We start from the raw sequence: 17008 nt of genomic DNA, 5'->3' as shown, positions 1-17008 counted from the left end.
CGGGTCATCATCATTTCAGTTGTCATTTTCAAGTACATTGACGCGCAGTTCTTGGGGGGGGGGGATAGAGCCTTTTCTCATTCTGGTCCGTCCCTTTGGAATAAGCTGCCACTTAGTATTCATAATTTAACTGCCCTTCATGACTTCAAAGTTGCTCTAAAAACCCATCTCTTTCTAAACAGTGCTATTTAATCATTTCAATGTAGCGTAATAATTTGTGTTGTTTTAGTTTACTTTCATTTTAGTTACGAAAGTGATATGTTTGTGATTGTAATATGTACAGAGCCATGAGCGTCAGAGGCTGGTGGATACCGGCGCTATATAAATATCCATATTATTTATTATTATTATTATTGCTATTGCTATTGTAACTGTCATTGTCGTTGTTATTGCTATTGTTAATTTGCATGACCTTGTCTGTGTACCTGTCCTATCCTTGCAGGTTCACTGAGTTGGAAGAGATGGTAAGAGACCAGAGCCATGGAATCGGTACCCAGGATTATAGGATCAAGTTCCTAGAGAGAGAGAATGGTATGCTTCAGGAGCGCATTGATACACTGTCCAAGCAGAGGATGGCCCTAGAGAAGCTGGTCAGAGAGTACAGGCTGGAGAAGCAGAAGGATGTAGGTTCAGCTTTTTAGTGTCTTACCATTTCTCTCATTTTATGTTTATTAGGTGGTCTGTCGATGACAGATCACCTATTGTTTTCGTCAGAATTTTCTTTCTTTATTATTATTTTTATTATTATTCTTTATTTTTATTTATTTGCACACTTTTTTGTTAGCAGGATAACTCAAGATCAGTTCAGTCAATTTCGTTCACTTTTGGCACAGTCATAGGTCATTGCCATAAGACGTGAGAGGAACATTTTCAAGGTCATCAAGTCTTCATGACGTCATCCAGGCGCCATTTTGTGGCACTTTTGGCACTTTCAACTCATGATCATATCTCATAACGGAAAGGCATTTCTTATTCATATTTATCAGGATCAAGGTCAATATCAGTCCGGTCAATTTCAGGTCAAAAAACGCGCGCGCATGCGTACGTCCGCGCGTAAGTGCGCGCGCAAAATTTCAAAATGCTCAAAATCATATCAAATTAATTTTGCATACGTTTCAGGCCATTTTAAGCATTTTGCAAAAAAACGCGCATGCGCGCGTTTTCGCGCGTACTGGTATTTTTCAACATAAAATCGCCAATTTTTCTCTGTCATCATATTTGGCGCATTTTTTCAAGCATTTTGATACCTTGTTCACCTTTTTCTGACCATTAATAACGGAATGAGCGTCCGTGTAAGATAATTTCCGTGCGTGCGAGCTCTAGTAATACATAGCATACATGGGCAAAAACATGCCTATACAAAATCCTTTTTAGCGCTTTAGGATGGAAGGTGAACCCAATTTTTTTTCCATATTTTGATAGAGTATGAATTGGAGATATGATTTCATGTCTCATTTGACCCTCAATTAACTCATGACGTCATCATAATGGCCTCCCAACTCAAAATTTCAATTTGCATATTATGACGTCAGCATATTTCTTGAAAATTGACTGTATCTCTGTAAATATTGATCGATTTTCTTCCAAATTTTGATATGATCTACCTTAGACAATTCTCTACAAATGCAGTCACCACAATATTTTATTTTGGCAAAAGTATCATGGCGTATTTTTGCGATTAAAGGTGGCATGTCAATTTTTCACATTTTGCGTGTATTCTCTATGGGACATGACTTTTTCTCAAAACTGGATTCTACATGCTGTCTTTTGCGAACAATATCTCCGTCGTTTTAGCTTCGTTTTCTCTGAACTTTGGGTATGTTGTAGCTGAGACAATAAGCTATCATAAGTGTGCCCTTTATTTTTCGATCAGATGCCGGGATCATGCTCATATTTCAATTGCAAAGTGGGATTTGATAATTCCATTTTCCGTTTACGTGTAATCTCTATGGGAAATGTTTTGGTATATCGGTAACGCACTTGACTTCCGACCTCGAGGTCCCTGGTTCGAGTCTGGGCGTCTCCAACAATTTTTTTTCTTCACTTTTTTTTTTCTTTTTGACCTTTCACTGTACCATCTCCTTTGAATATTAAAACACGCAGAATCGCAAATAATGTAAAAAGCAACCATATTTACTTTATTATTACCCTATTATCACTTGATCCATTACTTTTTGCGTGTAATCCTTAAGGGAGATGACTTTTTCTCAAATCTGGATTCTACATTCATGTCTTTTGCGAGCAATATCGCCGTTATTTCAGCTTGATTTTTGTTGATTTTTGAGTATGTTGTAGCTGAGACTATACGCTATCTAAATGTCTCCTCATTTTTTCAATCAGATGTCATCAATGGTCTGTTGATAATGATCATCAATATCACCATGATCACCATCATCGTCATCACCATTACTATCAAGATCATCATCATCATGATCATGATCATGATCATCATTGTTTACATGTCTATATAACTTCTTCCTTTTTCAATATAGTAAATATTGAATAAAAGATGAGCATGAACATAGGAATTGAAGACAGACCACCTAATTCGTCCCCATGACAAATTAAATTTCTAGTTTATAAATCATTTATTTCAAAGTCAGACTGAACTTATCATCTGATGAGAATCAGAAGGGCTTAAACCTATGTACCAGTAACAGTTTGTATGTGAATCTGAAGAACCAATCTGAAGAACCAATAATGATGCCTTTGCATCAACATTCACATTCACATTCACATTCACATTCACATTCACATTCACATCAACCTTCACATTCACATTCACATTCACATTCACATTCACATTCACATCGGATGGGTCTAAGGGACCTGACCTATGACGCAAATACAGGGATTTGGGCCGACTATCTCTGTGGCTCAAAACAGAATGAGATGTTAATGTAAAATACATGCATGCTTCAAGTGTGAGCAAACACTACAAAGAACAAAACTAAATGTGTAGGTTGGTGTTAATATCTCCATTTAACCTGTATGTACCTTTTGATGACGAGGTCAAAAGTACAAGGCTATCTTAGATAAATATCTCAAAGATGATCCACTACAGTTTCATCAAACCTCATATTCACCTTTACTTATATATGAGGAATGAACAATCACAAGAAGATTTGGGGTCACGGCAGAAGAGAAGAGGAGACAGAAGGCATCCCTGACGTGTTCCATGTTTCAGTACTTTTTTTTGTTTCCTCACTAAGAGTAAAGTTTGAGATATTATTAACAGCATTCAGTTTTCTCATTGTCCAGGAATATAAAGTCTATGCAAGATTGTGCTTACCGGTAGTGTAAACAGCCAGAACCAAAATTCACTGCCTAAACTGTTGAAAGCCTGAAATGGCATAGTTGTCGTACATGTACATGTATGTGTATTGCTTTCTCACCTGCATTACGAGGTGCAGGCGAGACAATACTTGTATTTGCCTAGTATCTTTTATACACAAACTCTTACCTTTATATCAAATTTGCTGTAGATATAAGTAGCTTTGTCTGATATAAAGGAGTCTTCTCATAATTCCCATCCATATTTGCTTCATGCAGGAGATCAACCGCTCAATAGGTGGGGTACCTAGCTATGGTGGCTACCCTCAGCCATCCATCAAGACATCTCTTAGCAGTGGCATGGGTAACTCAGTCAGGTAAGTAACACTTTACCCTCAAAAAGATATACATGACAAATTATTATAATGGCAACAAAATACAAACAATTATGGATAGACATTGTTGGTATAGTAGGTTTACGGTTGCACCATGTGAGAGACGGAGGATTGGGGAGTCCTGAAAAAGACTGCGGTAGTCCTAGAAGGACCAGTGTAATCTCTCTTGAGCTTATAGTTCTTAAGAGAACTATAGCACCGGTATGGGTTGTAGTGAGGAGAGGATGGGAGGTAGGAGGGGCTCGACGTTTCCAATGTTAAATAATTTAGAAGACAATTTTATGAACTTATCCATACATATGCAATGTACAATTCATGTGTTATTTATTGCTGAAAAACAATGTTAATATTTAAGGGAAAGGATGGGAATGTATCTATATATGTACATGTAAAATGTATGATGCCAGTTTTAAGTGTTTAATTTCTATCTGAAAATTTTATTTTATATTGAGTTTTCCATTCAATAATGTATAATCTGCACAGCACATGAATTCATTTCTTGCTTCTTGTGATGCTTGTGCATGTTTCATAATGTGTGACACTCTTAATAAAGTAAATTTAAAAATTGGAATATAAAACAGCTCTTGGTCTCTAATGATGCACATACTCTGTTAGCTAGAGCAGCAAGGCAGTTGTAATGAAAATTTAGTCTAAGGGCAAAAAATTATAGCCAATTTTTTTTTTTTCTGAGTGGGGAAGGGTAGGAAGCTTGATTGATTTGGGTTCTCTTCTAGATTTCTTTTATGAATTAATAACCTAGAATTATAGTTTTGAGGTAGAGGAATGAATTTGTTTACTTTCTGTTAAAGGGTTTCATTCTAGAATATCTGCCATGTTTCTTTCTTCAACAGCAGCAGGTCATCAGTGGATCTTGCGAATGGTCATCATGATGGTCTCCTATCCAAGACTAATCTGACCAATGGATCAGACGTCCATTAATACAGAGCCCAAGTGCTTCTCGACCTGCTCAGTAACGGGGGAAACATGTTAACGCTATAGTCGCTAAACCTACTGGTTAACCTCGACAAGGGCCCTTACTTAACCTATTGTCCACCGAATGGGAAATGAGATGACTATATAATGATTGACAGCAGTAAGAGGTCAGTAATGAGCAGTTGAGTGGCCAGTCACAGCATAGACAGACTTGCCAAGAACTATAACAGTACATGTATTTCCATGGAACAAGAAAATGTACTTCAAGATGGACTACAAACAATGATATATGTACCTGTATGTTGCATCTGAACAATCATAGATTAATTGATGTCAGGCAGTGCTGGAAACTGCTATTTAGCCCCCTAGGATGAAAATCAACTGTAATAGAAAAAATATAGTTATGAGCTCTTAACCCGTTCAGTGCCAAAGATGGTTTACACGGATCAAAATTAAATGTATCCAATAGTGTGCTTTTTTGGTCTTGAAATCTAAAATTGGTTCATGATATGTATATGAAATTCTTTGTCAGAGCACTTGGTTTATATGCAGATGATCAATGAAAGAAGCGTCTTGATTGTCTGACAACACTTTTAATAACTGGTGATACATTTACATGTCTATATTTGTGAAGCTGTCGGCTCTGCTAGGGTTTAGTAACAAGTGTGAATATTACAAATCATGTGCACAAGAATAATTTGTCGCTGTCTTACACTCAGAAAACAGCTGAATCTCTTTGGACACATATATTGGAGAATGCATTGGTGGTATCTTACAGAAATATTTGAGAATGCATTAACGGTTTGCTGGTCAAACTCTTTGAAGGTCGATTAATCCTAACCCTATCATGTCACCTTTTTTTTTTACATAGTTAAAATTCCAAACGGTATTGGAACATACCTTGTTAATCCTTATTTTATGGTGGTGTGACCATAGTTCGCTCATGACCTTGCTTCGCACACAGTTCCATTCTAGTAAATATCGGTAAGATTTTGAAAAATCTGATACCACCAATGGAAATAGAAACATAAAATTAACTACTAACAAAATTTCCTATGTAATCGGTTGCGAAATTATGATTTAAAAAAGTCAAGAGATCGGCAAATGATTCAGTCTTTTGTGTCCGTTCTGCAAAATTATGAACTTGCCAACAAGGGTCTGGAAATCTGTATTTTAAAAGACGATGTAATCAAAACTGTAAATAGAAAGAAATTTTGCCTTACATTTATGCAATTATCTTACCTTTGACGAATTGCTTTTTATCATAAATCACTTGTAAACTCTCATGCATAACTTATTCTTTACTTGTAGCTCATTCCGGTTCGACAGGGAATTTTGAGATTGTGATATCGCTGGATTGTCGTTAGACAATAAATTTTTCTAGTTGCGCCCATTTTTAGTGTAAATATTTTGCTGTCTATTTGGTAGTAATTTATCTTATTGAATTTATGTGAACTACAAAAAATCATTGATAAAATATCATATTTTTATTTTGTTTAATGTGCATGAACTTTGGTTGCCCTCTCATGTATGTTCATCATCAAGGCTGAAATAATTACCTGCTAATGTACATAATGCTGCTTAATGTACATGTACCTGAAAGTTTTTTTTTATGTCTAACAATGGAGAAAAAAGTATATGTATAGTATAGTAGTTTCTGTGATTTAATTTATCGTTATTGTTTTAGGTTTGTTTGTTTTTTGTTTTTTGTCCTCTGCCCAAGGTGGTGCTGGAGGCATTGTGTTTTCTGTTTTCTTGTCGTTCGTCCGTAAATTCATTCCTCTTATCGCTACTGCGATACTTTTATGATCAGCAGATTTTAATCAGACTGTGATCAAGAACATGTATGTATGAGCATAGAAAGACGAACCGATTAGATTTTTAATGTAAGAGGTCAAAGGTCACATGATCATCAAATTGTCAACAACTACCAGAAAATAGCCTTTTACCACAATAACTTGAAAAGCGTGAAACAAATGCAAACCAAATTTGGTCAAAATATGAATGAGCATGAAAAGATTAAATGAGTTTGTGTTCATGAGGTCAGATGTTAAAGGTCATAAAATCAATCATCAATAAACATACACATCACCAGAGGCAGGAACCAGTTGCATTTATCTTTTTTGTGTGCAATGGGAATATATATGCATGCATACTATTTTGGCTGGTTTGATTGACAATCTAATTATTCATATTCATGATATATCCAGTTTTTAAGAACTGTTGTGCCAATAGCAGTAACAAGACAATATTAAAGTGTGCTATTGGGAATTAGGTGAATGACAATTTTGAAGTAATATAATTATGCAATTTATATAGTATAATTATGCAATTATAATATAGTATAATAATGCAGAATTATATATCATGCAAGGATTATATGGTAAATGTATGGTTTATATGTTTATAATATGTTGCTTTTTTTGTTTTCCAATCATGTGTCGATGCATAATATAATGATAATAGTATTCTGGCTTGATATATACATTGAAGATGTCTTTTAGCTCTTTACAGATATATTATTACCCTGGTCAACATATTTAACAGATCCCTCACACAATGTATGCACATTCTCCTCTCCTTGGGGAGCATTCCAGATGGATTATTATATTTGTGTACATCATATTATATTTTTGTTCTCTTTTGCCGGAGAATTAAATCCTTGTACTACATTTTTACTCTACTAAGTTTGCCCCACTTGCCTCTTATTTTCTTCTCTTTCTCTCTCTCTCTCTCTCTTTATCTTCCCCTCTCACTATAAACTCACTGTTTCTCTCTTTCTTCTTTAATTAGAAACCTTATTTATTTTACCACTTAGTACATGTTACATCGCTACTGTATTTAAACCTTAATTTATTTGCATTCATAAGAGGCCGGTGTCCATGTAAGTTATTGCTCAGAGCTGTATAAACAAAGTTTGTGGAAGTTGCGCCATGGAAAATACTGCTTTGTTAGGCAAGCATACAACAAAGCATGTGCATTTGAGTGTGTCCAACTGATGCAGAGTTGACCAATCTATATGTATAGTTGGCTCTGTTAAAGCTTATGAAATATGGAAAATAATTATCACAGATTTTAAAGGAAAATGAAACTTAACAAACATTAGCTGATAGTCTTATTCAAAATTGTCGGTTAGTTAAAACTACATGTAGCTTGAAATTACTCCTATTGGTTTAGTTAGAAAGAAAAATAAAGTTTGCAGTTTCCTTTCTAGCTATTCTCCAATCAATTATCATACCCATTGAACTGCTTAGGATAGATATGGTGATACTTATGGTAATGATTGGCTATGGAGCTTTGTCTTACCGAGTAACAACCTATGTATGCCAAATATTGCTTAACAAAAGAAACTGATCAATAGCTCCAAACAGCTGAATCTTGTCACCATATATGGTGAAAGAATATCCATTTATCTGAATGCATTATCATTATGCTGCATTATTGTAGAGCGCTTAGAGACTTCTGACAAAGTAAGTGTTAGGCGCTATATAAGCACTGTAATTATTATTATTATGGTCTATCGAAACCTGCATTTGACAGGCATATGTGTCCTAAATTGTAGCTAAAATACAGGTCAGTTGGTACCTCACAATTAAATACTCCTCTGACATCACTATATTAATCAAAATGGTGACCCTATTGCACATTTTGGAAATACTGTTGTCCTTGCTAAATAATGAAATGCAAGTAATTTTAAGGTTTTGTTTAACTGGCTGAAAATGTTTGAATAGGATTATTAGCTAATGTTTGTTGAGTTTTATGTTCCTGTAAGTACTTTACAACACTTTCCACCCCTTGGATTCCTTAGTACTTTGTAAATGTTATTCAGTGCATATTTATGATACTATAACAATTCATTTTTTATGTAGCAATTAGTGGGAGGTTAATGCCTATTTTTTCACTATATGACTGTACTAAATATGTAAAGGCTTGACATATTCCTTGTTTAGGAATGCTGCAAACAAGCATTAGTGGGATGAACGTCTAAATGTATCATTTCTTAAACTACATGTATTTTATTTTAAAAAATTATTTACAGAGCTGAAATATAAAATATTTTTTATGAGAAAAGTGAATATGTTATACTACAATCTTTCAGAATTTATAGGATAGAAGTTTATGTATTTTGGTACTATTAAAGAAAGTTGTTATCAAATCGTGACACTTAAGTTAACAATAATGGCAATAGTAATAATGTATACTAATGACAGCTGTGCGAAAGCCAGGGTAATAATAATGGAGTTTCAGGAGTGGCAAAATTGCTATACAAGACTCCACTATTAATGATAATAATATGATTATTTAAACAAAAATAATAATAATGATAATGATAATAATAATAATAATAATGATAATAGTAATAATGGTAATGATAATAGATATTGTATAGCGCGCAGGTCTGCCACGGATCACTCTAGCACCCTGGCGTAAGCACAGCTGCCAATATCACATGTATGTGACAGACTAAATAAGACATGAACAGACTTTAATTTTGCAATCACCCATTGTTCTATCAAGAAATATGTATGTGGTGACAATAAGAGTTCAAAAATTAATTTCGGCCTGGCTACCTTACCTGGGTGGAGTGGGGCAAATGTAGATTAATGTCTTGTCAAAGGACATTATTAGTGCTGCAACAGGGACGCGAACCCCATACTTTGTGGTTCACAGTCTAGATGTTTATCCACTGGACCACAGCAACTCTCAAAAACATTTCAATCAACTTTCACTTGACACATATTGAAATTAGGGGTGTTGGGGTCCACTGGATGAATCTGTCAACTGTGAATCATAAGGTAGATGGTTCCCTGTCACAGAACTAATGTCCTTTGGGAAGACAGCAATCAACATTCTCCACACTCGACCCAGGTCACGTTAATTGGTACCTGGAGTAGGAAAAGGAATGAACAATATTGTGATGCACATCACAGATCACCTTATTTTGTAATCATATTGTATTATCTTTTGTAAACATTTTATACTTGTACCATACACATTTACAGTTGTTTTATAACAACAGCTTCAGCTTGTATTCTTGTAGAGGATAAAGATAGATATTGTAAACTTAGTCTGATGATCGATGTATGATGTGAATTTAATAAACTTGAATGATTGTTCAACCCAATCATGTATGAACATAAATTCAATGTGTATTTTCAAATTGATGCACCTAGGTCCTAGGTCACGCATGAGTGGTTATGAGTTTTTATTGTAGTCAGGGGCGGCATAGCGCTTCCTAAGTGAGGGGGGGGGCACCCACAAAAAAGGGCACTTCTGGGGAAAGGGGTACCTACAAAGGGAAACCTCAAAGTGAACATACACCATTTTCTGACATTGGTATAATGGGATCCATTCGCTGTTCATAAGGACCGTTATTCATAAGGACCGCTATTCATAATGTGGAACTTCCCATACCTGCAGGTCTGCTATTCATAATGGTAAAAGAGGGTCACTATTCATAAAGAAATAAGGTTCGTTAATCATAAGGACCGCTATTCATAACGTGAGATGAGGGTCGCTATTCATAATAGAAAATAAGGTTCGTTACTCATAAGGGTCGCTATTCATAATATGAAATCAGGGTCGCTATCCATAATACAAGAAGAGGTTCATTACTCATAAGGGTCGCTATTCTTAACACGAGAAGAGGGTCGCTATTCATAATGCGACGAGAGGGTCGCTATTCATAATACCGAAAAAGTCATACCGAAAAAGTCAAAATGACATAAGCAATAAACTAAATGTTAATGAGAAAGCGACATACTGGATAGAGGACACCCCATGGCTACAGCGTAGTCCTATCATCATTTGTCCCACTCGTGGGAAATCTCGCCCCACCAATCTGCCCCCCCCCCCTCCCGACAGAGCTTATCGTGGATACGCCACTGACACATTAAGTAGAACAAGCATGTCCATCATCATAGCCATTTAAGGACTTAGTTTGCTATTTTAAGAAACTAGTAATTGTTTATACGAAAATAATATTTTTGTAGAAAGTAACTTTTAGTAGGACTTATGGAACTACAAATTATATAGCCTTAGTCAGATCCAGGCACACAGAAGCTCTTCAATTTCAATGAAGCCAATGAAGAGTTTCAAGATTTCAGTTTTCCATGAACTATCATGCCTCAGGATACTAATAATCATATTGATTAACCTGACTTGATTTATCCAAAAACTTGATCTCCTGAAAGTTTCCTAGCATCGAAAATAAACGTAGTTTGACCAGACCATTAGCCTATACACTGTGAAAAAGTTGGGCAATGTTGTTTAAATTGGCGTGGGGTCCAGGGGCAAAGCCCCGGTGAGGGTCAAGGAAGCTATGGTGTTTTAAGCATTAAAATAAGGTCAGATGAGCTTCCAGGGGCCTGTCTGAGGGCCTTTGGTGGGGTCTGCATGCCCCCGGAAGCTCGGGGGTTTTAGGCATTTAATTACGGACAGATGAGCATATTTTGATACCTCATTTATGAAACCGGCAGGTCACCTTTCTTTTTTTCTTTATATTTACATTAACACACATTTTCAAAAAGGTGTGTGTGTGGGGGGGGGGGGGTGTCGCACCCCGACACCCTCCCCCTTTAGCGACACCCCTGCCTATACCGGTCATTTTCGTACCGTTTACCGTCCGTACATCCAGGCGCGGATCCGGGGGGCGAGGTGGCAAATGCCCCCCCCCCCCAAAAAAAAAAAAAAAAAAAAAAAAAGGAGAGAGAAAGAGAGAGAAGGAAAAGAAGGGAAAGGTAAAGAGGAGAGAAAGGAAAGAAAGAAGAGGAAGAAGAAAAGAAATGGGGGAAACTAAAGAAAGGGGAAGTCAGTTGCGATTTTCCCGCCAAAAAGGTTTGGATCGAAAGGCCCTTGCCCCCTCCCCTCAGCAAAAAAGAGAAAGGGAAAGAAAATAAAGAGGAAGAAGAAAAAACAAGGGGGAATAGAAACGTTTTTGAGCCCCTCTCGCCCCCCCCCCCCCCCAAACGAGAACAAGCGCCAGATACGCCACTGGACACCACATGCATACTTGGTGGCGGATCCAGGGGGGCCGAAACGGCCGCGGCCCCCCCCCCCCCTATTGGCGGCGCAAAAAAAATGGAAGGAAAAAAAGAGGGAAAAAAGAAGAGGAATAAAAAGGAAAAGACAAAAGAAAGCAGAAGAGAAAAGAAAAGAAAAGAGACAAGAAAGAAGAGAAAAGAAACACAGAGAGAGGGGAAAAGGAAATATAGCTAGAAAGATATATAGCGGAAAGAACGTACATATTGGGCTTAGGGATTTCCTAGAGTGCACAATGTCAGCATTCAACATTGTAAAATCTCGCTTGGTCGCTACGCCCCCTCGCCCAATAACACAAAACTATGATATGACACTCGACCCACGCATCCGGCCGTGATCTATCCATGGTTGTTGCAATAATTTTTGTTCTTTTTCATTTCTACTAACATTATTGTGTGCTATCACAATCATAATTGTTCCATTTTCCCTTTAAAGCAGGCGCGTAGCCAGAGTCGAAAATGGAACAACGAATCGTCTTCTTTCTCTAATAATTTCATTAAACTATGAAAGGTCAAGGCTTCCGCGCTTCGCGCGGGAGGGGGTGGGGGAACTCAAATCAGACAAGGAAAAAGGGTCGAGAATGGTACAACGAATCGTCTTCTTTCCCTAATAATTTCATTAAATTATGAAAGGTCAAAGCTTACGCGCTTTGCGCAGGAGGGGGGGGGGGGAACTGAATTCAGACAAGAAATAAGAGTCGAGAATGATACAACAAATCGTAATTTTTCTCTAATAATTAATGAAAGGTCAAAGCGAGGGGGAAAACTGAATTCAGACTAGGATTAAGATTCGAGAATGATACAATAAATCGTCTTCTTTTTCTAATAATTAAAGAAAGTTCAAAGCTTTCGTGCTTAATGGGTGGGGGGGGGGGGGGGAGGAAGGAACAGCGAGTTGCCGGAATAAGAATTTTTGATATCTTTTCTCGTTTATCTTGGTGATAAATAACACTTTCACAAAATACATATTATGCTCAAAATTTTGCTCGCTCGTTTCGCTCACTAACCGAATTGCGAACTAAAAAATTACTTTTTCGGGCAAGAGGCTTCAGCCCCCCCCCCCCCCCCCCCCGATGAAATGTCAAAAAAATGTATAACTTAAAAACGGGGAATGTTGATATCGGACAAGAGACGTGACGTGAGCCTGCCCCCGGCCCCTTTCCAAAATTGTGCCTGCTTGTAGGTATACGGTATCGTGCTTCTAATATGACCTTGTCAGTATTGGTATGTTGAGTTGAAAAAAAGGTCTGCGCATTTTTCAAATTTCCACCCCCTCCCCCCCCCCCCCCCCCTATTGGAACATTCTGGATCCGCGCCTGGGCGTATTAATGGGGGGGGGGGGGGGCTCGGTAGATACTAGGCTTATGGTCAGGCCCAATCCCGCTAAATAATTTGTAGGTCCATAAGTCCTAATGAAAATTACTTTCTACACAAACGTTATTGTCGTAAAAACAATTACTTGTTTCTTATATAGCAAACTAAAATGGATAATGGGCCTGCTTGGCTTACTTAATGTCTCAGTGGCGTAGCCTGGATAAGATCAGTCGGGGGCATGGTGGTGGGGCAAGATTTCCAACAAGGAGGACAATTTACGATAGGATTACATGTACGTGTGTTATGTTTTACTCCTCTTTTTTTACGTCACCACATGAGCGGGGTTGGCTCTATATAATTATCAAAGATAACAGATAAAATATAACTACTTTAAAAAGAGACAACTATTCAGGGCTATATGTCGCCCCCCCCCCAAGATCGGTTGAACATGTTTAGACCCTTTTTGTGATCTCGATCGATTATGTGCCCCCAATCATCAAACTCTGGCTACGTGCCTGTACAGGACGCCATAGCTGTGGGGATGTTTCCCTTTGTTATTATTATGAATAGCGAACATCATTTCTTTTTACGAAGAGCGACCCTCTACTTCTATTATGAATAGCGACCCTCATTTCGTATTAAGAATATCGACCTTCATTTCGTATTATGAATAGCGACCCTCATATTTCGTATTATGAATAGCGACCCTCATTCCTTATTATGAATGGCGACCCTCATTTTGTATTATGTATAGCAACCCTCTACTCCTATTATGAATAGCGACCCTCATTTCTTATTATGAATAGCGACCCTCATTTCGTATTATGAATAGCAACCCTCTAGTCCTATTATGAATAGCGACCCTCATTTTTTTTTTATGAATAGCGATCCTCTTCTACTATTTTGAATAGCGACCCCTACTCCTATTTTGAATAGCGACCCTCTACTCCTATTATGAATAGGGACTCTCTTCTACTATTATGAATAGCGACCCCCACTCTATATTATGAATAGCGACCCTCTTCTTCTATTTTGAATAGCGACCCTCTACTCCTATTATGAATAGCGACCATCTTCTCCTATTATGAATAGCGACCCTCTTCATTAATTATGAATAATAGCCCTTATGAATCATGACCCTTATGAATAGCGACCCTCATTTTGCATTATAAATAGCGACCCTCATTTCGTATTATGAATAGCGACCCTCTCGTCGTATTATGAATAGTCGTTCGTTCGTTCGTGTCTCCTTAGATCAAGATAGTTATGTAAAGTTCCTTAATTAAAAGTAAATTAAATTAAATTAATTAGTTCTTCCGTCGCTCGATTGCTGCAATGGCCGTTTCATTAACAAGGGACAGGTCTTCATCTGATCATGAATAGTGATCGACCCTCTTTCTTTGTTATGAATACCGACCCTTGTGTAATATTATGAATAGGGACCCTTATGAATAACGACCCCGATTTTGTATTATAAATAGCGACCCTCTTCTAATATTATGAATACCGACCCTCTTCTTTGATTATGAATAGCGGTCCTTATGAATAATGACCCTTATGAATAATGACCCTTTTCTCCAATCATGAAAAGCGGACCTTATGAATAACGGTCCTTATGAATGGCGGACCTTTATAGCGGTCCTTAGCGACATTGACCCGGTATAATAAACCCCTACATCTTTGTGATTGTGATTACACTACCAGGGATGACGACAATTCCTTTCCCATAGGAAAGTGAAAAGTATGCCGCAGACCTGCGGCAGACCTGCCGCAGATCTGCCGCAGACCTGCCGCAGACTAAAAGTCTGCGGCAAAGAGTATGCCGAAGTATGCGGCAGAAAGAAATTTTGCTGCAGACTTGCCGCATACCAGTATGCCACAGGAACAGTCTGCGGCAGATCTGCGGCAGAATGAAATTTTGCTGCAGACTTGCCGCATACTAGTATGCCACAGGAACAGTCTGCGGCAGATCTGCGGCAGGATGAAACTTTGCTCCAGACTTGCCGCATACTAGTATGCCACAGGAACAGTCTGCGGCAGATCTGCGGCAGGATGAAATTTTGCTGCAGACTTGCCGCATACTAGTATGCCACAGGAACAGTCTGCGGCAGATCTGCGGCAGGATGAAATTTTGCTGCAGACTTGCCGCATACTAGTATGCCACAGGAACAGTCTGCGGCAGATCTGCGGCAGGATGAAACTTTGCTCCAGACTTGCCGCATACTAGTATGCCACAGGAACAGTCTGCGGCAGATCTGCGGCAGGATGAAATTTTGCTGCAGACTTGCCGCATACTAGTATGCCACAGGAACAGTCTGCGGCAGATCTGCGGCAGGATAAACTTTGCTCCAGACTTGCCGCATACTAGTATGCCACAGGAACAGTCTGCGGCAGATCTGCGGCAGGGCGAAACTTTGCTCCAGACTTGCAGCATACCAGTACGCCACAGGAACAGTCTGCGGCAGGTCTGCCCCAGGAAATCCCATTAAAGTCTAATAGGGCCAATTGAAACCAATCATCTCATGCATATTCATTATTACTTTACACGTGTGACAGAAAAATACATTTATCATGATTTGTTAAGCAAATTAAGACAATGCACATCATTTTTGTGATTTCTATTTTCCTTTTGTCATTATTAACCAATAGATTATTTTGTCTGATCATGTTACAATTACATTCACGTTTAAGCAATAGATATATTGATTACTAACCAAGAAACTATGATTACTAACCAAGAAACAATATACATATTTAGTATATATATGTGTAAGAGCCTCTCTTTAAATGTTACTCTTGAATACACTTCAAATGATCAATGTGATGAAGTTAATACAATTGAGAATAGAATATACCTAATTGGTAATATCGATATATGTTGGTATTACCTAATTGGTAATATCGATATTGCCAATATCGATTATGAAGTATCAATCAGTTTATCACTGGTTCTTCTACATGCATACTTTATTGCCACGTACTGGATATGAAAGAGTATGCGGCAGGTCTGCAGCAGGTCTATATGAGATATGAATATTTATGACGAAGAGTCTGTGGCAGGTCTGCAGCAAGTCTGCGGCAGGTCTGCCGCAGACTCTTCATCATACTGAAAGAGTATGCGGCAAGTCTGCGGCAGACCTGCCGCAGACTCTTCATCATACTGAAAGAGTATGCGGCAAGTCTGCGGCAGACCTGCCGCAGACTCTTCATCATACTGAAAGAGTATGCGGCAGGTCTGCAGCAAGTCTGCGGCAGACCTGCGGCAGACCTGCCGCAGACTCTTCATCATACTGAAAGAGTATGCGGCAAGTCTGCGGCAGACCTGCCGCAGACTCTTCATCATACTGAAAGAGTATGCGGCAAGTCTGCGGCAAGTCTGCGGCAGACCTGCCGCAGACTCTTCATCATACTGAAAGAGTATGCGGCAAGTCTGCGGCAAGTCTGCGGCAAAACTAATTTGCATGTGAAAAAGATGACTGTCTGCGGCAGGTCTGCTGCAGATCTGCGGCAAGTCTGCCGCAGGAGTATGCGGCAGGCTCATTTCTTTCCTATGGGTTACATATATGGTACAAGTTACTGCTCAAGCAACATACTTTGCAGTTGTATTGGGTGTGATGATCTGAATATTAATTTTCGCAGTGCAAAAAATTACATCTTATAAAGAGGACAAAAAACAAACCCTGATGAGTTTTAAGCACAATTATTTAATGAAGAAAGACTGAAAATTTCTCTTATAAGTAACATGCTTATATATCGACTATAAATGCAAATGTGTGTAGCGAGTGAAAATTAAAGAAAAAAGGGGCTCTAAGGAGGCACTTATCAGAAGGTAAAAAGATAGTTATTAAGAAAGAAAAGGTGCATGTGTCAAAGTAAAAAGGGCAATTATCAGAGGGATATGGGGCACTAATTCTCGCACCTGAATAGAGGAACTCACCAGAGATGAAAAGGGGCGCTGATTATAATGAAAAAGGAGCACCTGTTCGTTTTTGATATTGTTGGTAATTATTGGGGGTGAAAAGGAGGCATTTATGACAAGGAAAAGGGGCACCT

The 17008-nt window shown here is 38.2% G+C and overlaps 1 protein-coding gene across 7 annotated transcripts in view; it reads left to right on the top strand.

The window, feature by feature from the left end:
- Window positions 1-5346, top strand: part of LOC100888090 (myosin-9) — a 52163-nt gene extending 46817 nt beyond the window's left edge. For 6 of the 7 annotated variants that reach the window (XM_030987178.1, XM_030987181.1, XM_030987179.1 and 3 more), the window contains 3 exons: window positions 443-623; window positions 3553-3650; window positions 4520-5346. In XM_030987178.1, the coding sequence (XP_030843038.1) occupies window positions 443-623; window positions 3553-3650; window positions 4520-4607 (367 nt within the window). In that variant the 3' untranslated portion in view covers window positions 4608-5346. The remainder of the gene's footprint in view (window positions 1-442; window positions 624-3552; window positions 3651-4519) is intronic. The other variant, XM_030987177.1, reaches the window with a different exon arrangement.
- Window positions 5347-17008: the final 11662 nt, after the last annotated feature.

The sequence above is a fragment of the Strongylocentrotus purpuratus genome, unplaced genomic scaffold, assembly GCF_000002235.5.
Source record: "Strongylocentrotus purpuratus isolate Spur 01 unplaced genomic scaffold, Spur_5.0 spur5_scaffold_16, whole genome shotgun sequence".
Lineage (NCBI taxonomy): Eukaryota > Metazoa > Echinodermata > Echinoidea > Camarodonta > Strongylocentrotidae > Strongylocentrotus > Strongylocentrotus purpuratus.
Note: the sequence above shows the minus strand (reverse complement) of the source record. Positions and strands in the feature narration are given on the sequence as shown.